Source organism: Hyaena hyaena, unplaced genomic scaffold, assembly GCF_003009895.1.
Source record: "Hyaena hyaena isolate Hyena2069 unplaced genomic scaffold, ASM300989v1 scaffold_497, whole genome shotgun sequence".
Taxonomy (NCBI): Eukaryota; Metazoa; Chordata; class Mammalia; order Carnivora; family Hyaenidae; genus Hyaena; species Hyaena hyaena.
Window position 1 is genome coordinate 45,748 of NW_024081130.1, and position 26,290 is coordinate 72,037.

At 46.7% G+C, this 26,290-nt stretch overlaps 1 protein-coding gene across 1 annotated transcript; it reads left to right on the forward strand.

Annotated features, from left to right (window-relative positions):
- The first annotated feature begins 18,775 nt into the window (after positions 1-18,775).
- Positions 18,776-25,901, forward strand: NGDN (neuroguidin). Its single transcript, XM_039254656.1, has 11 exons — positions 18,776-18,815; positions 19,143-19,202; positions 20,028-20,099; positions 23,008-23,145; positions 23,393-23,477; positions 23,563-23,615; positions 23,864-23,987; positions 24,078-24,246; positions 24,960-25,116; positions 25,261-25,318; positions 25,768-25,901. The coding sequence occupies exons 1-11, from the start codon at positions 18,795-18,797 to the stop codon at positions 25,785-25,787; spliced, it is 957 nt and encodes a 318-aa protein (XP_039110587.1). The 5' UTR covers positions 18,776-18,794; the 3' UTR covers positions 25,788-25,901.
- The last annotated feature ends 389 nt before the right edge of the window (positions 25,902-26,290 follow it).

The following is a 26,290-nucleotide window of genomic DNA, read 5'->3' on the forward strand; positions in this document are numbered from 1 at the left end:
TGCCTATATTCATCTAGTGAAACTTGCCTTCTTTGAACCACCTAGGAAACAACTAATGTTCACATTTGTTCAGTGCTTTACAGTCTACAAAGCACTTTTATGCACACTCTCTTACTCAGTCTTCTCTTCACCCCATTCTACAGATGAGGAAATCAAGGTTAAGGGACTTGCTTGTCCAAGAACACATAACAGTTTGTGGTGGAGCCAGGACCTAAACCCATGGCTCATGACTCTAAAGCTAGTTCCCATCCCATTCTCATTTGATTGTCAGTCCTGGTAGATAGTCTCAGAGAGGAGACCCTTGTGGGCATCCTCTCACAGGCACACCCATCACACCACCAAATGCTCTCCACACGTCCCCTGATGAACACACATGCCTGCTGCTCACGCACAAGCCTCATACAGACACTCTTCCTTCCTCTACCTCAGCACACACATCCCTCCCACTGTGCCATTATGCCTGGGCAACACACACGCATATTAAGTATGTGTGCCGGATAAATAAGCCCACGTCACTGTACGTTCTCAAGTATACAAAGACTTGGATCAGCCACACCACATGCCTGTGAGCTCCTTTTGGAGGGTGTACACGTGCTGTAGCAGTCTTGACTCCTGAATGTGCACACAAGCACCTCCATGTGCATGGACACGGGTAGTCACCCATTTCAGACCCTGCCAAACTAGCTTTGAAGCATATGTATGTCCTAAGTAATTATTCTCTGCCATCCTCTTCTCCCTCCCCTCAAATGGACCAGCTATCCTCAGGCATGATCATAAACATGTCTCCCACTTGATAGTTCTGTATCTGAATTAGGCAGTAAGGTACATACCCTCCCTCACCATGCATTGAGACTGTGCATGCTTGTACACAACACACACACACACACATACACACACATACACACACACACCTCTACTGCATAATGCATTCTGGTCTCATATGCTCAGATATAGACATTCACACATACCCCCAACACATGAGCCTCCCCCCCACACTCCCAGGGCACCTACACTCATGTTTAGACCTGCACATGTGTGCTCAATGATCAGACCTGGTACTCTGCATGAAGCCCTGCATGCAGCTTGCTGTTCCTAGAGGAGCCCCTTCCTAAAGCTGGGGCCGCCTTATCCCAGAGGCAGGCCTCCTGCTTGGCACTCCTACCTGAGAGCAGCAAGGAAAGACAGAGCACAGGGGAGAGCCTTGGAGCTTGACCTGGTCAGGGGCTGTATATATCAGGCAGCAGGGGCCCCCACCCCCACCTGCACCCAGTCCCTAGCCGGATTTAGAAAGGGCTGTTGTCACTAGAAGTATTTCCCCCAGGCTCCCCCCCCTTTCCCCAAAGTGCTCCCCCGCCCCCCCACAGCTAGGAAACAATTGGAAGTGGTCGTCATTGTTATGGCATGGAGTGTACAGGGTCTGAGTTCCAGGGGGCGGGGATGGCTCAAAGTGCAGCCAAAATATCTCCCAGGACAGGCTCCACATTCCATAGCCGGCAGGAGAGGGGACTGGTCAGACCACCATGACCTCAGGCAGGCAGAGCACTGGCCCTCCCCCAGGGCTCTCCTGGCCTCTGACACTGCTGCCCCTCCTGCCCTGCCCTCTGTGCTGGCCCGGCCCCACTTGGATAGTGTACTCTCTGCTTCTAGGCCTGGGTCCTGCATCCAACAATGAGATGGGAGGGGGCTGAGTGTCAACAGCAGAAGGGTATGGCAGAGTTGGGGGCATGGCCCCTGGGAGGGGGCTAGACTGGGGCAGCTGGTAGAAGGTTTCTCAGCCAAGTGGCAAGAACGACCAGAGAGCTTAGAGACGGGGACTCTGGCTTGGGCACTGATTTCCCTGGACCAGCCAGGCAATGTGTTGAGGTCACTGAACCTCAGAGCCAAGCAGGCCATTCGTTAGTCCTTCATTTTATGGAGGGGGAAGTGCCTTCTTTAAGGTCATGCAGCTAGTCAGGGCAGTAAGGGGGTGCCTTACTCAAGGGGGTAGAGGGAACTGAGCAGATGGGGGATGGAGGCCAGCCTGTGGAGGGAGGGCTAGAAGTCCAAGCAGGCATGGGCCCACTGTGCACAGAGGGCAGACCCGGCTGCCGCCTGATGGTCCTCATGGAGCCCCCTGGCTGAATAATTTACCTAGCTCAGCCTTCAGGTACTGCACGCTCCAGCCCAGACTGACACTCTTGAAGCCAGAGATAATCCAGCTTCTTTGAGCTAGGAGACCCCTGCCCAAGACAGCTGCTGCCTGGCCCACCTATCCTCTTGTGGTCTGTGGAGCGGTCTCTCTTCAGAACCGGGGAGATTGGTGTTCGGGCAAGTGGGGCAGAAGAACAGGAAAAATGGCCCCTTTTTCCTGCAGGCCTCAGAAGCAGCCACAAAGTAGGTGAGGAAAACCGGCTGGAGCTCAGCCCACGAGCACAGAACGTAGTTAATGCCACCCTCTTCTAGCCACCTCGTGTGCAAGCTTCACTGGCTCCGTGTCCAGGCAACCACTGAGTGGTTTGCTTTGAAATCCCCCCTCCTGCCCAAGCACAGCTCTTCAGCGCGCATGCGGATTAATCTATCTGATTAGCTGTCAGCCTAAGGAGGAGGGCAGCAGGCCTGGGGGATGGGGGGAGGTGGGCGCGGCAGAACAGGTACATTGAAAAGTAGAGTAGGCACAGCAGGGAAGGGCAAATCCAGGTGCCCCCCCACCCCACCCCGGCACCCCACCGCCCCCGAGGGCTGCTTGGTAACCAAGGCACAGTCTGAGGGCACTGAACAGCCGTGGGGTGGAGGAGGGTGCGAGCAAGCGGAGGTAGATCCCGAACCGCAGAGGCCGCGGTGCTGCTGTGCAGCAGCGCAGTGCCGAGGTCCACAGCTGCTGAGGCAGCCCACGCGGGCTCTGCTCCGAACAGACCTGGCAGCATCAGGCCCTCCCTGGTGCCGAGGAATTAGGCCCACTGCTAGAGACCTCAGGGTTTGGTGACAAAGGGCAAGATCTCTTTTTAACCTCCCCTTCCAACTTCCCAAGCCCAAAGCTGCCGCCCCCACCTGACTTTCCAGGGCAACTGAGATGCACAAAGAATGGCGAGCCGTTTCAAAGTCTATGTCCTTGGCTGTGGAATTGGGAAGCCTTTTCTACATTTAGTAAATCAATCAAACTTTGTTTCCCCCTTTGGGGTGGGGGTGAGGGGCACTGACCTATTGGTGTTACAGCATTGCTGTGTTCTAGCACTCCATTGCAGACTGGAACTTGCCTCCCTGCTGCTAGGCAGTCTCTGCCTCATGTCCCCAAGATCTGGAGGGTCTGATGTCCTTAAAGACCCCACTGACTCCCCAGCCCTCCAGCATCTGGCCTTGGCTCTGTTATGATTCTCTGCCTTCCACTAACTGCTGTCTGAAGACTGAGCAGCAGTTTTGCTGATTCCTTCATTCAGCAAGTGTTTACTGAGCGCCTAATGTGGCGTTGTTCTCATCAATAAGGATCTAATGGTGACCAAAATAAAGACCATTCCTCTTGGCAGCTCTATTCAACTGTTTGTGGAAGTGGAATCTGGGCCTCAGCTCAGAGCCAGCGCCTTTGCTCACATGCACATTCCTGGTGGGGAGAGTGAGGGGCCAGGGCCCCACCATGGCGGGGGGGTGGGGAGGTGGGGATAGTTCAGAGTGTGCTACAGAGTGAGAGCAGACAAGACAAAGGAGAGCAGAGCAAAATGCTATAAATAAAGAGGGGCTAGAGGGAGGGCAGCTTCACCAAGGTAGACCAAATAAGGCCTGGAGAGAAAGGAAGGTGATCTGTCTCCCCTGCCCTGCCCTACCCTCCCCTCCCCGGCATGGTGCCTGCTTTGTCTGAGCTCTGTCACCACCCTGATCAAGTGTCAGGCCCAAAGGAGCCATTTGCTGTGACATGCCAGCCGGAGTTCAGAGGAAAAGTTGCTAAAATTACTCCAGGAATGGGAAGGGGGGGGGGGCGGTGCACTAGGGCAGATTAGAGTGGACCTCAGTATGGAAAGAGGGAAATCAAAAAAGAGCCCCCAACCCCAGAGATGGGGGCAGGAGGGAGGTAGGAAGAGGCAGGGGGCTTGGCTCAGGGAGAGGAATGACGCACGCACCGGATGTTTGAGCACATGGGAGAAGGGACCCACCCCGGAGTGGGGCCGAGTGCTTCTATCTGCCCACCCCTAGCATCTCTGACCTTGGGGGGCCCCCTACCCTGGCTCCACACGAGCCTGGGATTAGGGCCCGAGCTTTGTGCCTGTCTCAGGTTTCCCTTTACAAACAGCTGTTCCTTCTTGTCATTCTTTTGTCTTCTTGCTAGCTCCAAAATCTTTTGTACCGCTCTGCACCCTGCCCCCACTCTCTACTCCAGAGTCTCCTCTTTCTGATAGACAATGGACAGCTGGAAAGAGAAGAAGGGAGAGGCCAGGGGCTGGGGCCGGCCCAGGTTAGTTTGAGGTGTTTAAGAAGTTGGGTCTTGCCTTCAGAGAGTGTTTGTAGCCTCACCAAAGGGAAGGCTTTGTGGTGCATGGCCAGTTTAGATGCAAGGCTGGAGGCCTCAGAGGGCATGCATGGGGCAGCCTGGCGACCTCTGGGGTCAGTCACAAAGATCTACTTTGAAACCCATCCCTGCCATTTTCCAGCTGTGTATTCAATATTAGTCACAGAATATCTCTGAGTCAGTTTTATCATCTGCAACATGGGAAATGTGACCATCTCTTCCAAGAATATTAAGTCCATTAGGGTTTGCACAGGTAAAGGACCTAGCACAGCCTTGACATATAGCGGACCCTCGTGAAGTGGAAGCTTTTACTGCCAAGAACACAGACCTGGATTCCAGGTTGTAGGACTGGTTACCTTGCCATAGGTTCTTTGCCTCACATCTCTCTTAGCCCTACTAAATCAGTTTGGTGTGAGGGATGGTCCAGGCCAAGGTGGATCAAAGGTCCAGCAATCTTGTGGTCTCTTCTACCCAAATTATAGCTGCCACATCATGACCAGAGAGCATCATGACCAGGAGTCCCAAGTGTTCAGGCTGTTCTAGGCTCAGTCCAGGCCTACAGTCCAGCCTTGGGGCCAGGAGAGGCAGCGGTGCCTGGGTGTTGCTCATGAACTTGCCTTCAGGGCAGGCCAACGTGCTGAACTGAGGCCCACCAGGAGTCACCCAGCTAAGTGGTGGTATCCGCCAGGGACACCTGGTGGGAACAGAGGCCCTCAGGTGGAGGCTGCCTGGCCATTCGAGCCAACTGTCCGCTAGATTGTTCTGTGTGTGTTTGGGCTGAGATCTTAGGGATCCCACTGCCTGGTGGAGCTAGGCTGGCTCTAGGATCCGGGAGCTGGGTTGTGGAGGGGAGACAGATTAAACCGAGGCCCTCAGAGATGGGGCTGACCTGGGTTCCTTCAGCAATCCCACTCACCCCTGAGCCGGAGTCAGACTTAGGATAAAGAGGGGCTAGAAACTTATGGAAGGAGAATGGCTGAGGTATTGTGATGTGAAATAATTAGGCAAACCGAGAAACAGCATCCCAGAGTTGCCTGCTGAATGGACACTTTGGTGTCTAGACCTGGAGCCCTACACTGGTCTCTTTATGTTGGGCCCCAGCTGGGGCCCCAGCACAGGCCCCTGCTCCATCCAAGGACCTCTGCTCTGGTCACAGTATCCTGTAGCTGCCAGGCTTAGATCAGCCCAAGATATGGACAGACCATGCAATTTACTAAGAGCAGATGGTAATTGCTCAGTGAGGAGCCAACAGGCTGAGTAATCTGCTGCCCCCTTCCCAAGGGGAGAAGGGGTTCTCTACTTCATTCTTTCTGTCAGAGGCCCTACTTCCCTAAGCAGGCCTCCCTTGGCCCATCATCTATCTTTACACCTCTACCCACCACCGTGTGTGCAGATGAGGGCACACAAGCACACATGTCTGCACATATATACGCATACACACGTGTGTGTGTGTGTGTGTGTGTGTGTGTGCATTCATCAATGCACACACCTATGACAGGGTCTCAGCTACTGTCTATAGCCAGTCTGAAGACAGAGCACTGGATTTATGAAATTTCCAGGAGTGCCTCCCTCCTAGTTTCCAACCTATCTCATCCTTCCTTCCCCCCAGCTGGGTCCCGGTCAGTCACTTAATGCCCAGCTCCGTGGGGACTACAAAAGAAAACGTGGCCTCTGACTTACAGGTGTTCCCGTCAACTCAGGAAGCCACAGGTAACATACTAGAAACCGAAGGAGAATGGTTCAGGGCTACACGGTGTGACCCAGATCTCGAACAACCCAAGGGCAGAGAAGCTCTTGATCAGTGTTAGTTGAAACAGTCAAAGGTTTCTATGTGGGAGCCTGTAGCTGGGGCTTGAAGGAAAAGTAGGGCTTTGAGAAGCATTGGGGGTGGGGATGTGGTGTAGGTGGTGAGAATCACCGTATGACTGAAAGCATGGCAGGCAAATGGCATGGTGAAGTCGTGAAGACTCAAAGGACTTATGCCTGGTCGGACTATGGGAGATGGGTCTTGAGATTCAGGGTGGGGAGGGTCACACTGTACAAGAGAAGAAATGGCTATTCGTGTGTGGAATGCCAACCTATGCCAGGCACGATGCACTGTGTTTTATACATATTATCTTACACTTGCCTGCCAATTAAAATTGCATTTTATGGTTGAACAACAGGGTTCAGAGAGGCCAAGACGTTTGCTGAAGGTCAAGGCCAAGATGTCTGCTGAAGGTCAAGCAGCAAGTGTGGCGCTAGGATTCAAACCCAGGTCTGTCTCGCTCTGAGGTTCTTTCTACTGACACTGCCACGTTTTTCCAAACCAGCAAAATGGACAATATCCTGGAGGATGAAAAAATAATTAAAGCTCTGAACCAGGGGGCGGTCACTGTGACATCATGACAGCAGAATTGGAGGGACCAAGCAGGGTATTATTGGGTGCTTTGATGGAGAAGAGGCTGCAGGCAGGGAGACCCAGAGGACAGAGAAACAGTCAAGGCTTGGAGGAAGGCAAGGCCAGCAGATGTGAAGAGGAAGGGGCAAGGCTGGAAAGGGTTTCTAAGGAAGAAACAAAATGCTTTGCTGGGAGACTGGACACAGGAAACAAGGAAGACTCGTGACCGTACAATGTTGGCAAGGATGGGAGTGGCAGCAATGGGGACAAGCTCTTTGGCAGATGGGAGAAAGGACAAAGTGTTTGGTGTAGGGACGTTGGAAGTGACCACAGGGCAGCTGGTGGAGGACGGAAGACATTTCGCATCCCTGTAAGAAGTTGAAATGATGGGACGGGCTGACAGGGCTGGTACCTGAGATCCTCTGTCTCAGGGGGCCTACGGAAGAAGCCATGAGGTTGCAGGCATGAGGGAAAGCCCCAGGGGATATTTGCAGTGCAAATATGGAGGGAAGAAAGGAAAGAAGGAAGAAGGAAGAAAAGCTCACAGAGAAGGGAGAAGGTGACCCAAGGAGAGCCAAGGAGCTCAGGAAAAGGGAAGTTTCCTAGAAGCCAGAAGATGTGTTTCAAGAGGAGCAGGTGGCCACAGTGTCAGATGCCAAAGAAAGACTGAGTGGCGTAAAACTTGGGTGATATTGGAGCAAGGACCTTCAGTAGGGTTGCAGGGTAGAGCCAGTCTGCAAGGAAGTACCAGGAAAAAGATAAGCAGCCAAGCCATGGAGGCATTGGGTGGCCACCATGCATTTGAGAGCTTGGCAGTGAAGTAAAAGAGATTAGACAGCCACTAGAAGGGAAGAGCGTCAAGTAACGCTGTTTGTTGTATTTTTAGGATCGGGCCATCCTAAACTCATGAAGAGGGGGTGATAAGAGATACCCTTATTTTGTCCCGCATTCCCTTTTGCATTTTCTGGTTCTGTTTTCCTATTCCTGCCTGCCTCTCTCTCTTTCTCTCTCTCTCTCTCTCTCTCTCTCTCTCTGGATGCCTGAGCAGTGGTTTTGGAATACCTTGAGAGTTGGGGTGCCTGCCCCCATAAGCAAAAGGCTCAGCCAGTTCCCCCTCACCTCCAGATATGCTTGTAGGGAGCTCAGAGCAGAGCCTGGGGCAGCCACACTGTCAACCTCTGGCCCTCACCAACTCACCTGAGAAAGGTCTTGGCCTCCAATGGTCCAGGTTATGAGAACAAAGTAGGGCTGGAGGGCAGCAAGTAACCCTCAAGAGTGTTCTGGAAACACAAGTGGCACCTGTGAATTGGCTTCTTCTGCTTGTTAATGCCTCAGCATTTTTATTTTACCTGAAAAGATGATGTTGCTGCTTTGACCGTGCAGGTGCTTCTACGTACCCCAACCCCACAAACCCGCCAGGGGATAGCTGCTGGTCTCTCGGAGAGGGGCTCTTGCTGGGGTTGCAGGAGAATGCTCGGTGGAAGGCTGACCTCCTGTGCAGCATTCCTGCTGTGGAGCCGAGGTTTAATTCCAGTCCTTTGCTGCACATGCCTCAAAGCCCACACAACCATGAGACACTGATTAAGAGGGGTGCCTCAGTCCGTTAGGCATCTGACTTCAGCTCAGGTCATGATCTCACAGTGTGTGGGTTTGAGCCCCATGTCGGGCTCTGAGCGGAGCCTGCTTTGGATTCTCTGTCTCCCTCTCTCTCTGCTCCTCCCCAACTTGCACCCTCTCTCACAAAAATAAATAAACATTTAAAAACATATTAAAAAAAAAAAAAGAATTGATTAAGAACACAAAAAGATACACACTCGTCCCCTTCCAGCCCTGGGGGCGGGTGGTAAGGACCTCCCTGGGTCTGATTTGGAATGGAGGAGGAGCCCAGGGAGCTGGCTGCTGTTTTCTCCCAAGGGAGCTTTTCAGGGGCAGCAGGCAGCCTGACTGTCAGATCACCTCAGAATCACGGACGAGACCAAAGACTGAGAGCTGGTCAGCCTCCTCGACCTTGAAGGGATCAGAGCTGGGGGCTTAGCTCCCCCACCTGCAGCAACGAAGGAAGGGCCTTTATCACAGGCTTTGGATTTACTAGACCAAAAAACAGCCTAAACCATTCTGAGCCAGAAGAGGGGCAGGAAGCAAGATGGTGAAGTGATTGGTTTGTTGGGAATGACGAAGAGCCTGTAAAGGGTCTTTTGGGAGCTGGAGAGAGGGGCAGGTCAGGAGGTACAGTGGAGGAGTAGGGGGTGGGGCTGGCAGAGCCGAGGGTTAGCCGTGGAGTGAATAGGCCAAGGGTGCAGAAAGAGTGGCAGAGACGGTGGCAGAGCTGTGTGGCTGTGTGTCGTGGAGGGAGGTGACCTTGCCCCAAGGGGAGAGCCCCATGGCTCCGAGAAGTCAGGGCAGGGGTCACAGGCTCCAGCCTGGCTTCCCCGTGCCTGGGCCCCCTGTCTCCGAGATTACAGCTTGGCTGCCAAGAGCAATTCCATGGGGGTGGTGTGAAACAGAGCAAAAGGCCTTTTTGTGGTACTGGGTTCCTAAAAATAGCTGTGGCTGGGCTCAAGGAGGTGTCTCCTGCGGCCTACATGTCCCGCGTCTTGTTCTCACAGGTGTCCCAATGCCTGGTGCCCGGTGGAGAATGGAAGCTGTCAGCCCACCTCAATCTCTGTTACCTATACTTGAGGGAGGGAGGGCAGGGCAAAGGGACAGAGGCAAGAGAGAGAGAAACTGGCTCAGATGCGTTGGGAAAGGGAAGACAAAGGCCACCAGCCTGGAAAACAAGCCTGGTGCCTAAAGCTAAAGACAGTGGAGAAACCTGGGAGGCAGAGAGCGGATGTGGCGGTGGGGGACACGGCGGAGAGGGGATGCGGCGGTGGGGGACACGAGGGAGACGGAAGTGGGCAAGGCTTCGTAGGAAGGACTTTGTGGGAAGTGGTGGAGGGAAGCGGATCAAGGCAGAGAAGTCAGGAAAATCAGTGCAGGAGGCAGAAACGGGATGAGGAATGAGGAGGGGCTGGAGAGGCCCGGGGGCTGGGCGGACAAGGTAGGGAGAAGAGCTGGGGGTGGACAGAGAAGAGCAGATGGAAAGAGGAAAGAAAGAAGTGGTGAAAGGCGGTGAGCATTCCTTCAGAGACACGGGGCAGAGGAGGGGGTGGTGCTGCTCTTGGAAGAGCTTGGAAAAAGGCTCTCAAAGGCCATTCCTGTGAGATAACAATGCAGTTCAAATCCCTCCCTAATCTCCCCTCCTATTATTAGCCCTGTGTCCTCTCAAAGAAGAGGCCACAGGTCCCTGGGCTCTGTCCTTTCCCCCATGCCCTTGGCTAGAATTAGACAGCCGTGCCTGCACGATCATCTGTTAACCATGATCCTTCTGGCTTCTGGCAGTGTCACTGGAGAAGAGCATGGAGAGGTGGTGGGAAGGGGACAGGAAGGTCACCGCACAGTCTCTGTGGACCAGGCAACACCTAGACACTGAAAGGGGTCAAGAGACAGGACAGAGGCCTCAATGTGTTCATTGATCTGTGTTCATTCAGATCAGTGAACACATGGCCAACGTGATCACAGGAACGGAGTGAAAGCAGTTGACATATGCAAAATAACTGAAAAATTGAGGACATAAATACAGGAATGAAGAAGTGCCATCCCTGAGGGCAGAGCAGCAGGGCAGAGGGCAATTAGGGCTTCAGTGGAAGGTACGCTCGAGGTGGATCCTGAACAAAGGGTTGGGTCTTGAGCAACCACATCCACAGCTACGGGCCCACGCTGTGGGCGCTCTGGAGGAAAAATGGAGACACATTCTTCTGGGTTTACCTTTCTGGCACAACCTCTAGGGAGCCGGGTTTCATAGCTTAAGCAAGGAGTAGTGGCCTCCTGGGGTTTTTAAGCAGACTGGTACGTGTTGCTATTCAACCTGCTGTTTCTTCCCCTTCTCCCACCTCTTGCCTCTAGTCTCCCTAAATGTAGTTCATTGTTTCAATATTTATAATATTACAATAAAACGTATTTTAGTTATTTTACTTTTTTTAAATTTTTTTTAATGTCTTATTTATTTCTAGGAGAGAGAGAGAGAGACAGCGTGAGCAGGGGAGGGTCAGAGAGAGAGAGGGAGTCACAGACTGAAACAGGCTATCCAGGCTCTGAGCTGGCAGTCAGCACAGAGCCCGACGCGGGGCTCGAACCCACGAACCGCGAGATCATGACCTAAGCGAAAGTCGGACGCTTAACCGACTAAGCCACCCAGGCGCCCCTTATTTATTTTACTTTTAACTTTTATCTATATTTATCTACTTACCTACTCCTTCTTACTTATTTTTAAGGATTAAAAAAAATTTTTTTTAATGTTTTATTTATTTCTGAGAGAGAGAGAGAGAGAGACAGTGTGAGCAGGGGAGGGTCAGAGAGAGAGGGAGACACAGAATCTGAAACAGACTCCAGGCTCTGAGCTGGCTGTCAGCACAGAACCCGACGCGGGGCTCGAACCCACAAACCGTAAGATCATGACCTGAGCCGAAGTCGGACGCTTAACCGACTGAGCCACCCAGGCGCCCCATTTAAGGATTTTTAAAAGTAATTTCTACACCCATTGTAGAAGTGTAGGCTCCAGCTTACAACCCCAAGATCAAGAGTTGTATACTCTACCCACCCTACCAACTGAACAAGCCAAGTGCCCCCTGTTTTGATATTTTAAATGCCCAAAAGTTATTATGCATATTTTTATCTTGAGCTCTTTCAACCCTGACAAATTGAAATAAAATAAACACATGATGAATAATGTACCAAAGAAGGTGGACACCTGCTGTTCTCTGTTCCTATGAGGGCTCCAATTGCTCCTGGAGGATGAGGGACATAGATGAGATTCCCTGGATCTTATTCAGGGAGAGGGAGGAGGGAGCTCCTCTTCCTTCCTTTTCTCATTCTCTGTCTCTCTCTCTTTCCCTTCCTTTCTCTCTGTCTCTCCCCTTCTTTGTATTTTTGCCTTTCTGTATTTTCTCCGCTCTTCCAACTCTCTGTCTCCTTCTTTCCTCCCTCCTTTCCCCTTCCTCCCTCTCTCCTTTGTCCGCAGTTATAAAAATACTGCTCATTATTTTGAACATTCAAACAATGAATCTTCCAAAATGCAAAAGAAGTGAAGCCCCTTCCACAATTTGTGGTCCCATTCCACAAAGGTAACCATGATTAGGAGTTAGAGGGTATCCATTCAGACCCTTTTATGTATATGTATATGTATATGTATATGTATATGTATATGTACATGTACATGTATAAAATATACATTGAGATTTTCTTCTAACTGGGATACTTAAAGTTAAATGTTTTTGGAGGCTTTTCAGGCCATGAATGATTCTAGGGGTCTCTCCTCAAGTTATTTGCGTTTGGATGATGACCAGAGTCTCCAGGGGCTAATCAGTAATCAGCTCTCAAAAATGAATCAAAACGAAATTTAAAATAACTCAAGGAGGCCAAAAAAAAAAGGGTATCTCAAAGGAGAGGCAACTGGCTGGCTCAGTTGGTGGAGCATGTGACTCTTGTTCTCAGGGCTGTGAGTTCGAGCCCCATGCTGGGTGTAGCGATTACTTAAAAATAAAATGTTAAAAAAAAAAAAAAAAGGATATCTAAGAGGATCCTGACAAACATCCTCTTTCTGCCTTCACTCTTCTTTGTTCCTTGAACATCGTCCTCTTGGGAGAAGGGGTCACTTGGACAGAGAGACCCTGCTTGTGGGCAGAAGTGACAGTAGGCACATGGTGGGTTCTCAGGTCATGGGAAACTGTCCTAGTATAGCAGAGGCTATAATATCTGTACCTGCGTAAAAGACTTTTTTCACAACACTGACATTGACATGATAATGTCTGAGCATTTCCTTGGCAAAGCCAATTCTGATCTGTTTCATTTTTCATGCTCAAAAATTGATCTGGTCATTTTTTTCTGTTTGGGGCTCTGTAAGTAATCCTTTAGATCACATTTGTACCTGTCCTTTGTTGTGGATGGCCTTTAGCCAAAAGTCAATCAAAAGTTCTGTCCAGGATCCTAATATAGCTGATGACTCTGATGCAGCTCTTGAACTGACAGCTGGTGCAGGGTGGATGGCTGCTTTCCTGATACAAAAGCATAAGCCCAGAGGCATCTGAAATACCCTGCTCTCTGTTCTCACCATGCTCTGTGCTGCTCCCATGGGCCTCCAATGCCCCAATGCAGACCCCAAACTGAGTCAATACTAGTGCCTCTGTTTTCTGCCATTTCCCAGACACCCACCCTATGCCCTGGCCGACCAAAGGGAGCAGGTCAGGTTGGAAAAAAAAGGAAAGAAAAAGCAAAGACAGTTATGGGTCCCAACAGAGCAAGGTCAATAGGATAAGGGCCTGAAACATGGAACCATCCTGTCATGCAAACAGGGAGTATGCACATGGAGGGCTGAAGTGGGAGAAAGGTTTGAAATCAAGACAATGGAGGGTGAGCAATGAGAGTGCAGGGAATGGATTCTATAGCCCCCAAGGATACAGGTGAGCCCTAGGAAGGCCTAGTCTCTCTGGGGAGTGCCAAGGATCCTGGGGAGGAAGGTATGAAGGGTAGCCTGGCTCCCATCCCTCTCTCCATTTTCTCCTCTGCTATGCCTCATCGCACATGCAGGGCAGTCCTGTCCCCAATTAGGTCCCACGCAGGAGGGATAAACAGAGCTCTGGCCTAACTTGGAGTCTCAGCATCCAGTTATCCTTGCCCCTGTGCAGTAGTTCCAGAAACTTAGCTTCTGTCTTGTTCCTAAGACTTGGGCCCCACCCTGTGCCCCAGTCTGGTAACTGAGCCCTGTTAGTGCGTGTTACCTCTGTCAGAAGCCCTGTTTTGGTAACGCTTTTAGTTTATCTGGCTCCCATCTACTCAAGGATTAGATTTTTCCCTCAAGCCCCAGACTGGAAGTTGGTGGCCCTGTCTCCTGCTAGTAAGGGGAGCTAACATATCTTTTTAAAAACTTTTAATTTAGTTATTTTGAGAGAGAGGGAGAGGGAGAGAGAGAGAGAGAGAGGGAGAGAGAGAGTGCAAACATGGGGGAAGAGCAGAGAAAGAGGGAGAGAGGGAATCCCAAGCAGTCTCTGAGCTGTCAGTGTGGAGCCAGATGGGGGGCTCCAACTCACAAACTGTGAGATCATGACTTGAGCTAAAGTAAGTGTCAGATGCTCAATTGACTGAGCCACGAGGGTGCCCCAGGAGAGATAACATATCTTAATATCTAAGAGCATAGGTTTTGTAGTCAAATAGACCTGTGTTCAAAAACCCTGGCTCTGCTAAGGACCAGCTGTGTGACTTGGGTGATTTACTTAACCTCTCTGAGGAAAAAAGGATCATTCAAAGTCTTGTGACTCAAAGTGTCATCCATGCACTGATGCATTTGCATCAGTGGGAGCTTCTTGGAACTGCAGAATCTCAGGCCCCAACCTTGGTATATTGAAACACGATCTGCATTTTAACAAGACCCCTTCAGGTGATTTAATGCACATTAAAGTTTGACAAGCACTAATCTCAAGAGCACAGGCTTTGGAACCAAAAGATCTGGCTTTGAATCCCAGCATTAAACCTCAGCTTTATCTGTAAAATCTGGATGGTAGGGGTGCCTGGATGGTTCAGTTGGTTGAGCATCCAACTCTTGATTTTGGCTCAGGTCACGATCTCCCAGTTTGTGAGATCGAGCCCTAGGTTGGCCTCTGTGCTAACAGCAGAGTCTGCTTGGGATTCTCTCTCTTCCTCTCTCTCTGCTCCTCCCCCTGCTTGCTCGTGTGTTCTCTTTCTCTCTTAAATAAATAAGTAAATAAATAAATATTTTAAAAAATTATCTCTCTTCCTCTGCCCCTCTCCCTCACTCAAGTTCTCTCTAAAATAAATAAATAAATAAATAAATAAATAAATAAAATTATTTTTTAAAATCATGTGTGGTTATATCTACCCCATTCGCTTGGCTTAAGGATTATGTGTATGGAGTTATTTAAAAAATTGGTTACAGCCATTATGGGAAATAGTATGGAGGTTCCTCAAAAAATTAAAATAGAACTATCACATGACCCAGCATTCCCACTTTTGAGTATATATCGAAAGGGAATGAAATCACCATCTCAAAGAGATATCTGCATCCCCATGCTCGCTGTGGTGTTATTTACAATAGTCAATCCATGGGAAAAAAACTAAGTGTCTGTCAACGGTTGAATGGGTAAAGAAAATCTGATTACACATACAAGGAATATTATTCAGTCTTTAAAAAGAAGGAAATCTTGTTATTGTGATGACCTGGATGAAACTGGAGGACACTGTGATAAGTGAAATAAGTCACAAAAAGACAAAAACTGTATGATTTCACTTGTATGTGAAAAATAAAAGGCCATACTCTTAGAAACAGGGAGTAGAATGGTGGTTACCAACAGGTAGGGGAAATTTTCAGAGGACAAAATTTAAGGTATGCAAGATGAGTAGTTTCTGGTGATCCGATGTACCTCACAGTGTCTATAGTTAACAGTACCGTGTTGTGTACTGGAAATTCACTAAGAATACATCTTAATTGTTCTCACCACCAGACCCACCCCCCCAAAAAAAATAAAAAGGAAAGAAAAAGGGAACTATATGAGGTAGTAGATTTGTTAATTAGCTTGATTGTGGTAATCATTTCACAATGTATACGTACATTAAAACATCACATAGTACATCTTAAATATATACAATTTTTATTTGTCAACTACACCTGAAGAAAGCTGGGGGGGGGGGGAAGAAGTTATAAGCACATCTCCCAACAAATAGCGAATGCGCAGTGAGTGTTATCTATTGTTACCACTAGCCTGCTTGGCTTTCCAAACCTGTTCTAGTACCCTTTTGTTAGAACGTCTTCCTGACTCTGACTGTTTAATGGACAAACCCCTTTTATCAGCTGCCAGGCTGGTCTAGACTTCCTTCCAGCATCTGCAATGACAACGTTCTCCAAAACCTGCCCCATCTCAGCAGGCCCAATCTAGTGATTCTCAGCTTCTTACAGTCTACCTGTTCAGCTATGCCCCTTTTCATACCTGATAATTGCAACAGCACCTTGACTAGTCTTCCAGCTTCTCATTTCACCAAATGACTGAATTTCAATTTTCTAAAGTATCATTTCTTATATCTGTCATTCATAGAAGCTTCCAGGGCTCCATGTCGTCTCTGAGATAAAGTCCAGGCCCCCCTGGCTGACATCTAGAAACACCTCGTAAACTGGCCACAGCTTATACCATCTTATTGCTTCACAGCCTCCCATCTCCAGGTCTGACGGGCCTACCAACAGCTCCCTCACCCCAGGCTGGGCTTTCCCACCTTCCTGGCTTGACTGGGACTCTCCCTGTCTGCCCTTAGCCAAATACGGCTATTGAGGACTTGAAATGTGTTAAGAACAACTGAGAAACTGAATTTTAATTTAATTAAACTTTACATTACATCCTTGCAAATGGAAAGATTTCATTCTTTTTTATGGCTGAGTAATAATCCAGTGTGTGTGTACCACATCTTCTTTATCCATTCATCATCTTCTTTGATGGACACTTGAGCTATTTCCATAATTTGGAACTAATCTTTAGGGCACCTGGGTGGCTTAGTCGGTTGAACATCTCACTCTTGATTTTGGCTCAGGTCATGATCTTGCTGTTTGTGGGATGGAGCCCCATGTTGGGTTCTGTGCTGATAGCACAGAGCTTGTTTGGGATTCTCTCTTTCCCTCTCTCTGCCCCTTCCCCACTTGTACTCTCTCTCTCTGTCTCTCTCTCAAAATAAATAAATAAACTTAAAAAACTAAAAAAGAAAACATTGAGCAGGATGAATTCCAAAAAACCCCCAAAAACCTAAAACAAAAAACCCAAAAAACCCAAAAAACCCCTACACGTACATAGGCATAATGTGTTCAAACTTCAAAAACCAAAGGGAAAAATCCTGAAAGAAGTCAGAGAGAAAAAAACTTATATCTAGAAGAATGGACAGGAGTTACAGTACATGCAAATATTATTAATGACTAACAGTTCATGGAATTGTTGAAATAGAAAACAATAAATTAATGATCTTGTGTTTTCTGCCAATACTTGCTGGTTGAGTCCTGGAAGAGTTTTACAAAGACTTAGTGTACTGTTAACTCCAAAATTTTCTTGTAAGAAAAAAAAAAAAAAAGAATGATTAGCAAGTATTTAATAATCAAAACCAAAACAAAGTAGTATAATTTGTTTCTTTGTTGACACCATAATGCATGTGAACAGATTAATTTCAAGTTCCAAGGAAAGGAAAAGCTTACTTGTAACCTAACAAGACAAGTATGAGAATTTATGTTGAAACGGAAACTTCTCATACTGACAAACAGAACAGAAATTATTGGTTAGGGATCCCTGGATGGCTCAGTCAGTTGAGCCTCCAACTTTGGCTGGTGTCATGATCTCATGAGTTCCAGCCCCACTTGGGGCTCTGTACTAACAGGTGGATGTGTTCCATACTGACAGTTCGGAACACATCCGAACACACACACTGCTTCGGATTGTGTGTGTGTGTGTGTGTGTGTGTGTGTGTGTCTCAAATAAATAAACATTAAAAAAGTTTTTTAAAATTATTGGTTAATTGTGCTCTTATCTCTCTCTAAAATAAACATTAAAAAGGTTTTTTTAAAAATTATTGGTTGATTGAATGAATAAGCTGTCAAGGTACCCTGAGCTTCCAAGGTGGGCCTGAAGCTGCAAACCAATGTTAAGAGGCAATGTGACTGGCTATAACCCCTACCTATTCCTCCTGGGTCCAGCAAAAGATTTAGAAACCAGGATTTTCCCACCCCGGCTGCAGAGGTATTGGGGTTTTTCTCTCCTTACTTCCAGAAGTTCCAAGTCAGTTCTGATTTCTAGTTCTAGGCCAGCTTGGCCTTGCTGGACAAATTCAAGACTATTAGAAACCTTTGGCAGTGCTTGTTTCTTAAAGCAGGTGATGGAAGCAATTAATACCCACCCAATTCACTTTATAAGCTTGTGAGAAGCAGCAGCTGATAGAATTTAAAGTATTGAGAAAAGACGCAGCGGATAATAAATACCGACTGGGTTTGGACCAAATTCGGCTGCGAAACTGTGACGGGGCAAGTCACATGAATCTTAACTGGCTCCCTCATGTGTAAAATGTGCTCCCTTTTAAGTCTCCAAATTGGTAGGGATGAGGAGTGTTGACGCAGCATCTGGGGGCGGTGGGGGGGTGGGGGAAGGGGGGGTTCTTTCCGCAGTGTTCCCGGTGCACGCGATGAGGGAAATGAACGCTAGAGTCCAGGGTGTCGGTTTCAAAACGCTGGCTCTGGGCTTCTCTGGCTCAACTGTCTTATTTACAGACGAAAAAGTTCAGAGACCGTGGGACTTCTCCAGAGGCACACAAGAGTACTATCACAAAGTCGATGCAAGAGCCTTGTGGCCTTGGGGAATCTCGCGTGGCTCGCGTTGGAAGCAGCCGGCTATGGCGGATCCGCAACACTGTCGCCTCAGAGCGAAGCGAAGGACTGCCACCTAGCGGCGGATCGTGGCCACGCAAGGGCAGCATAGTGAAAAAGACTCGGTCCTCCGGACCCTGGGAAGCCAATACGCTATCAGTTTGCTCAGCAAACTCCTTTTTTCCATTGGGCCTCTCTAACTGTCGATCAATCGCTTGCCCCGTTTTTATTGGTTTAGCTGCCATTATTCTCCTCAATATGCTAATCACGCGCCGCTTTCCACAAGTAATTTTCATCATTAGATCTCCCCTAAGTCTGACGAATTTAGTCAGTTCTTCCATTCCATTGGCTGGACGTGGCTCCTCCTCTCCACATCCTGTTCGGGCGGAAGTGAGAGACCCTTATGCCTATTGGCTTAGATTTGCAAACGGCGGTTGTCTATCAAGTCTATCAGATAACATTGGTTCTCAGAAAGTGCCGCCCCGGAAGAGGCTGGGTATTTGAAGATGGCGGCGGCGGGGAATCTCGTGAGTCCGCTTCCTTGCGTTCAGTATTGTAGGCAGTTCTTTTCCTCTCCGCGGTTCTGGGCAAATTATTGGGTCGAGGGAAGAGAGGGGATGAAAGTAGGTTCAGGGAAGCAACCTCCCTGATACAGCAGGGTAAAAGCAACAGGAGGGTGACGGGGCCGAAGTTCCCGCTCCTCCTAGACACCTGGAGGGGCTGGCCTGTAGGCTGCGAAAGTCGGAAGTCTGGGGTGTCTGAAGGAGACGAGGGTTTCCTCCCTATACGTCCTGTCTTCTCATAATCTTGAGGAAAGAAGGGCTTTTCTTTAATTCTCTCTCTGCTTCTCATAGGAGGGGCTGGAGTCAGACCTGCCAAGTGCCGTGACACTTCTGAAAAACCTTCAGGAACAGGTGAATCATGTCACCCCTTTGGGATGGGTTACTGACGGATTGGCTTTGGTTTCGTGTGCTTCACCTCCAAACTTTGGTCGTTTGGGGGACATATATTTGAATGTTACCAAATACTGTAAGAGCCGAGTGGCTTAATGAAAACCTTTTCAGTTTAAAATTTAAAGTAATATGTTTCTGCGTTCAAAGCAATACAGAAAACTCCAAAAGGAAGTCATTTGAATGGATTTCCTTTATTCTTATAGCTAAAGAAACCAATGCTGGGAAAGGTGATAGAATTTGCACTTTGGGTAGCCAGCTGTACTGATTGATTCAGCCAGTACAGATAAGGGTACAGTCTCCCCACATCACCACTGACACAGTTCCCATCTCCTCCCCATGGTTTGATAAGATGATTTCTTCACCTTAGGAAGAGGTGGAGGGGCCCGAGTGGTTCAGTCGATTAAGCATCTGACTTTGGCTCAGGTCATGATCTCACAGCTTATGAGTTCGAGCCCAGCATCAGACTCTGTGCTGACAGCTCAGAGCCTGGAGCCTGCTTCAGATTCTGTGTCCCTCTCTCGCTCTGCCCCTCACCCACTCATGCTGTCTCTCTCTCTTTCTCTTAATAAATAAAACTTCTTTTTTTCAATTTTAAAAAAAGAAGAGGTGGAAACTTTTTTGTACTTTATGAAGAAGTATCAGAAACCATCTTTCCTATAGTTTTTGAGAAGAAAGGCAGAACTATATTTTAGGCAGTGTTTCAGGTATTTGTTTAGTTTTTGCCCTTCTATGCTCACAGATAACTAGGTGTATTCTCATCAGCTGTTTTATTTGAACTAATTTCAGGTGATGGCTGTAACTGCACAAGTACAAGCTCTGACAAAAAAAGTTCAAGCTAGAGCCTACCCTACAGAGAAGGTAAGACATACTTAAAGAGTCAGCATCCCCTGACTTATTCTCAACGTGTCTTTCCTCATAAATGTATTGTGTGGTACCAGAACTTCAAAGATGAGGGGTGCCTGGGTGGCTCAGTCGGTTAAATTTCAGACTTCAGCCCAGGTCATGATCTCACGGTTCCTGGGTTTGAGCTCTGCGTTGGGCTCTGTGCTGACAGCTGAGAGTCTGGAGCCTGCTTTGGATTCTGTGTCTCCCTCTTTCTCCCTACCCCTCCCCCACTTGCGCACTCGCTCGCTCTCTCTCTCTCTCTCTCTCTCTCAAACAAAAAAACATTAAAAAAAAAAAACTTCAAAGATGAATAAGATCCACTTTCTGTGCTGAAGTCTAGGGGAGGAGACAACAGATCAAAGCAGTAGGTATAAGCAACAGCAAAGTTGTTGATGAGTCATAAGTACTGTGCAAGCCCAGGAGAGAGATTAAATAATTGCCAGAGGAACAAAGGAAGTCATGGAAGCCTTCTCAGAGGAGGTAACACGATTGTGCCGAATAAAGAGGACTCCAGGGGACAGAAAGAAACAGCATGTACAAAAGGACAGAGACCTGAAAGCATGGTGATATACTGGGAAAGGAGGTCATTTAGTGTGGTTGGATGTACTTGGGGGGGGGGGATGGGAGGGAGAGGAGTAGGAAGTAAGATTAGGAAAGTCACTCTGTGAAGAGCCTTGTAGGCCAACTGATGAGTTACTATTGGTATTTCATCTAATCTAATGCTGTTCATTTGGGACGTACCACTTAATTTTGTATTAAAAATGCCTGTTAATGTATGACATAACATTAAAGTACCATTGATTAAAAGATACATCCTGACCTTAGAGATGTTAAAATATGAAAACAATGTGAATGTGAAAATTGAAATATGGTGGTTTTTAAATTAAGGTTTTGTAGAACCTCTTTAGGGATTATTGAATATGGAACAGTATAGAAGGAGGGCTTTGGATCCTTCTTATCTGCTTGAACTGGAAAACTCCTGTTTTATGTATTGACTTTTTGTCCTACGATGTTACTTAAAGTACTCCATAGGTCAACAAAAGTGTGAAAATCGTTGGTAGCAGCTTAATAAGAGTCACTGAAAGATTTTTAAATATGGGATTTACAGAAGGTTTGTGCTTTAGAAAGATAGCTAATAGAATTTTTTTTGTAATGATTTTATTTTGGGGTCACCTGGCTACCTGGCTGGCTCAGTTGGTTGAGCATGCGGCTTATGATCTTTGGGTCATGAGTTCAAGCCCCATGTTGGGTGTGGAGTCTACAGTGTAAAAAAAAAAAAAAAAAAAAAAAAAAAAGATTTTATTTTTTAAGTAATCTCTACACATAGTGTGAAGCTCGAACTTAAAACCCAAAACCCAGAGAGTCACATGCTCCAATGACTGAGCCAGCCAGGTGCCCCTGTAGCTAATAGAATTTCTAATATGTTCTCTCTTTGCCTTTCCTTTCTCATTATTCAGTTTGTTCTTATTTTGATTTTTTTCTGATTTTTTTTATCTTTGTGTTTTCTTCTTTTTGATTTTTTTTCTCAGATGCTTATAACTGTTTGAATTTGCCAGTGTCCAAGCTAGCCAGAAGAACCTACTTCTCAAATTCTTGGCTGGTTCTGGGCTGCCAGCGTGTATATTAGATCACTATATATTTATTCATTGAACAGAATTTAGTAATTTATCTTTCAGGACCGAAAACTTACTAGGTGCTGTACAGACTACAGAGTTCTTTCATGTTCTTTTTTTTAAGCCTCAAAATTACTCTTTGGGGCAGGAAGGAAATACTGTGTATGTTACAGATGAGGAGACTGAGGTCATAAGATTAGGTGATTTACCCATTATTTGACTACCAAATGCCTAATTCAGAACTTAAACTCAGTTGGTCTGTCTTTAAATTCTTTGCTTCTCCTCTGGTTATCACACTAGTGCAGATCTCAGCAGCTTTTCATGTTGGTTTAAAGATGCTTTGGTGTTGGAGTCATACTGAGTTTGAGTCCCAGCCGTACTCCTAATACGTGTGTAATCTTAGGCAGAGTATTTAACTTGTCTGAAATAAAATAGGTCTTCCCAGGGCTGTGGACTTTTTTAGTTTCACTTTATGTAGTCACAAAGGCTCTTTTTTTTTTCTTTAATGTTTGTTTATTTTAGAAAAAGAGAACATGAGAAGGGGAGGGGAGGAGAGAGAGGGAGATACAGAATATGAAGCAGGCTGAAGGCTCCAGATGTCAGCACAGAGCCTGTAGCATGGGGCTCGAACCTATGAACTGGGAGATCATGACCTGAGCTGAAGTTGGATTACTTAACCCACTGAGCTACCCAGGCGCCCCAACTTTTTTTTTTTTTTAACAACTATAACTTAAGTCTGCTCCTGTGTCACTCATATAATTGCGTGATTTTCTGACTGTAAATATAATGTGCTATATCACATAATTGTGTGGAGATTAAAAATCAGTAATTTTTTAAAAATTAAGATTCAGTAACATATGGAGACATTTTGATTGTCAAATTTGGAAGGACCTTAAAGGGTAGAAGCCAAGGATACTGTTCAGCATCCTCCAGTTCCCAGATAGCCTTCACAACAAAGAATTATCCATTCCCAAATGTCAAGGGCTCTGAGGTTGAGAAACCCTACTGTGGTCATTTTGGGGGACATTTTACTGATTTTTTCTGTTCTTACTGTCTTACGGTAGTTCTCAGAGCTTTGCTTCTCTCATGTTAGCATACTTTTCTTAATGGCCATTTTAGGTACAATCACTTCCTGGAGACTACTCCAGATACCTTATATGAACTGATTAGGGAAAACTTGAACTTGGAAAGAGTGATCCCGTTTACCTTAGGCTGTCCTGTTTCTTTGGTTAAAACTGAATTTGCATTTCTTACTCTTTTCTTCTCAGGGTCTCAGCCTCTTGGAAGTAAAAGACCAGCTACTGCTCATGTACCTTATGGATTTGACCCATCTCATCCTGGACAAAGCCTCAGGAGGGTCTCTTCAGGGACATGCTGCAGTTCTGAGACTGATAGAGATTCGCACGGTATGAAGCATTTCACATCTTAGCATTCTAGGTTTCCACAGCCTGAACCCTAAACTGCCACACAATAGCTCTCATTTAAGTGGGTGTTCTCATGATTAAGTGAGGAAACCAAATGAAAAATATATATTTTTCACTTGCTCTACTTTGTTTATACTTTAGGTGCTTTATCTGGCAGCTTAATATAGAGACTCTGACATGTTTGTTTAATTTGGGGAAGGGAATGTAATCTGATTTAACCACATTATAGGTTTTGGAAAAGCTTCGTCCCTTGGACCAAAAACTGAAGTATCAGATTGACAAGCTAGTCAAGACTGCAGTGACAGGCAGCCTCAGTAAGTGGGAGAAGCTATAAGATTTTATGGGGGCCACCATAAATTTCCAAATCTTGTAAAATCTCTTGGGTTTTGTTTGTTTCAGATGAGAATGACCCACTCCGTTTTAAGCCTCATCCCAGCAATATGATGAGCAAGGTAAGGGGTTGCATTCTTCTGATTTTCCTGAGCACTCTTAAGCCTGAATGAGCCTCGTGCTGATCCTGGATCTCCTGGGATTCTCTTATTCCTGTTGATTCCTGTCTTGTGCCTTAGAATGTAGAGTATGAGATTTTCCTTTCTCCTTTTTGTTTGTATTTCCACCTCCCCTGGGTACTCTAACTTTGGTTTTACTTAGAGTCTGACTAATACTTTCTGAGTTTATGGATATTGTGTCCCTTTTGTAGTTGAGCTCTGAGGATGAGGAGGAAGGTGAAGGAGAAGAAGGCCAGTCTGAAGCTTCAGGGAAGAAATCTGTAAAAGGAACAGTTAAGAAATATGTTCCACCACGCTTGGTTCCAGTACATTATGGTATGAACTGTGGCTGCTGCCTCCTCAGCACAAATTGTGTCTCTCTCAACCTTTTCTCTGGGATAACCCTTGCTGATTTTTATCACATAGATGAAACTGAAGCTGAGCGGGAAAAGAAGCGCCTAGAACGGGCCAGAAAACGGGCATTGAGCAGTTCTGTCATTCGTGAACTTAAGGAGCAGTACTCAGATGCTCCAGAGGAAATCCGTGATGCTCGGCATCCTCACGTTACTCGCCAGAGTCAGGAGGATCAACACAGGTCTGAGTCCTTGCAATTGGAAATTGTTTTCTACCCCATGGAAACCTGTCCTTAAGGTTTGGATGAATATGATTAAGTCTGGTACCAGGAGAATTCACGTTATATAGAGAAAGTAGAGTGGAAAATGGGCTGAAAGTTTCTAAGAATTAGGAGTGGTAAGTAAAGAATGGGAACTCAGAAAAAACGTCTTCCCAAGTGTTTTGGCTGAGCAAATGCTATACGAAGAGGAATATGTGCAATTCCGCCTAATGGGGCTTGAAAAATTCCATATTTCACTGATACAACTCTCACTTCTGTGCAGAAGGCAATAAAGTCAAGTTTTTATCAAGAATGCTGGATAAGTTCAGGGAAGAAAAGCAGAAAAGTGACTGTAACATGAATACAGACTCATCAACTTTGCCTGGGTGGCATCTCTGCCATTGATAGATTTGAGTGAAGGGGCTCATGTAGGGAATCCTGTTCCTGAAGAGTTTCCTGGTATAATAGTGTAAACGTTCTTATGGATGGGCTATAAGTCCATCTCTAGGAAGGAGGGAATTTCTAGCATAGAGAACATTTCATTGAGGAAGCTCAATATTGTGCATTGTTTGTTTTTAAATACTATATTGCCTTGCTGTGAAATTTCTTTATAACTAACTAAGGGGCAAAGATTCTTAGCTGCAGCTTTCTGTATGTGTAGACTGAGCATGTCGTAAACTGTGTTTCTGTGGCAGGATTAACTATGAGGAAAGCATGATGGTGCGTTTAAGTGTCAGTAAACGCGAGAAAGGACGACGAAAACGAGCAAATGTCATGAGCTCACAACTTCATTCCCTCACACACTTTAGTGACATCAGTGCTTTGACAGGAGGAACACCCCACCTTGATGAGGTAAGGTTGTGCCACGGCGGTGGGAACGCAGCCTCCTTGATTTCAGCCAGATGCATGTGGGGCTCATTATCATGAGGACCAGAGAAAGGAGTGCTAACACCTGGAAGCACCTTGCCATTCCTTCACTTTTCCATCTGTCTCTAGGACCAGAATCCTATTAAGAAGCGTAAGAAGATATCTAAGAAAGGTCGGAAGAAAAAAGGTCAGTGAATGGCTAGAAAGAACTTGGATGGTTAAGTGCAGAGTGGGGAGTATGAATTGGGATGTCAGATGTCTGGATTTGTCATCTTAGGTTTCACACTAACCCTTGTAGTTGTCTCTTCCGGACTGAGCATTGATCTTTTTAGAAGATCTTTCTCTTTGCCAAGCTGAGAATCAGCATCGTTCACAAAAAAAGATTTCTGGGTTCTGTCTCAGGTCCCACAGTTCATGTGCAGTCTTCCTTAAGTAGGACTGTGAAAATGTCAGTTGAAGGAACTGTTTTCCTAGTTTAGTTTCATTCCTACTTCTAGTCCTTTGTCCTGGGAGGATGTAGAGTACTGCCTAGGGGACCCACCCTTCTTGAGCCCTTTTCTCTAGGTGTTCTTTTTTTCTGTCCCCTCAGCTTTTCCAACTGTCCTTTGCCTTATTCTTGGTTTCCCTTCCTTTCAGGTTTTCGGAGGCGGCGGTGATTATGGGTATACATATTTATATATTGTCATCCTGGGACACTTCTAATTTCACTGTATGTAGGTTTTTTTTTTTTTCTTGAAATTCAATAATTCTTTGCTCTGGATATGTGGAAAGACCTTTATTAATAAAATTGATTTTACTTAAGAAATGAAACTGCTTTTGCATATGTATTGTATGACTGGAATCACTGGGTGTGGAGTTTTTCTGATGAGAGGGTAATAAATGGATAAAGGGAAAGGAAGTTTTGCAGGGGGAGCGAGAGAAAGTTGGCTTTATAGTTTCCTTTGATAGTCTACTTTTCTCAGAAACTATAAGTTGGTTACTTAGCAAAAAATATTGGGAGATTAGAACAGTGTAATCAACTCTTCTGGACCATGTGGCAGTTAGTTCGTGTATGATGTGTTGTAATAGAGGCAAGTTATCTATCTTAAACATACGGGTTTTGTTTTGTTAATGTAACTTGCTGGCCACCAGGTGGTGTCAGTGGTTCAGGAAACCTTTG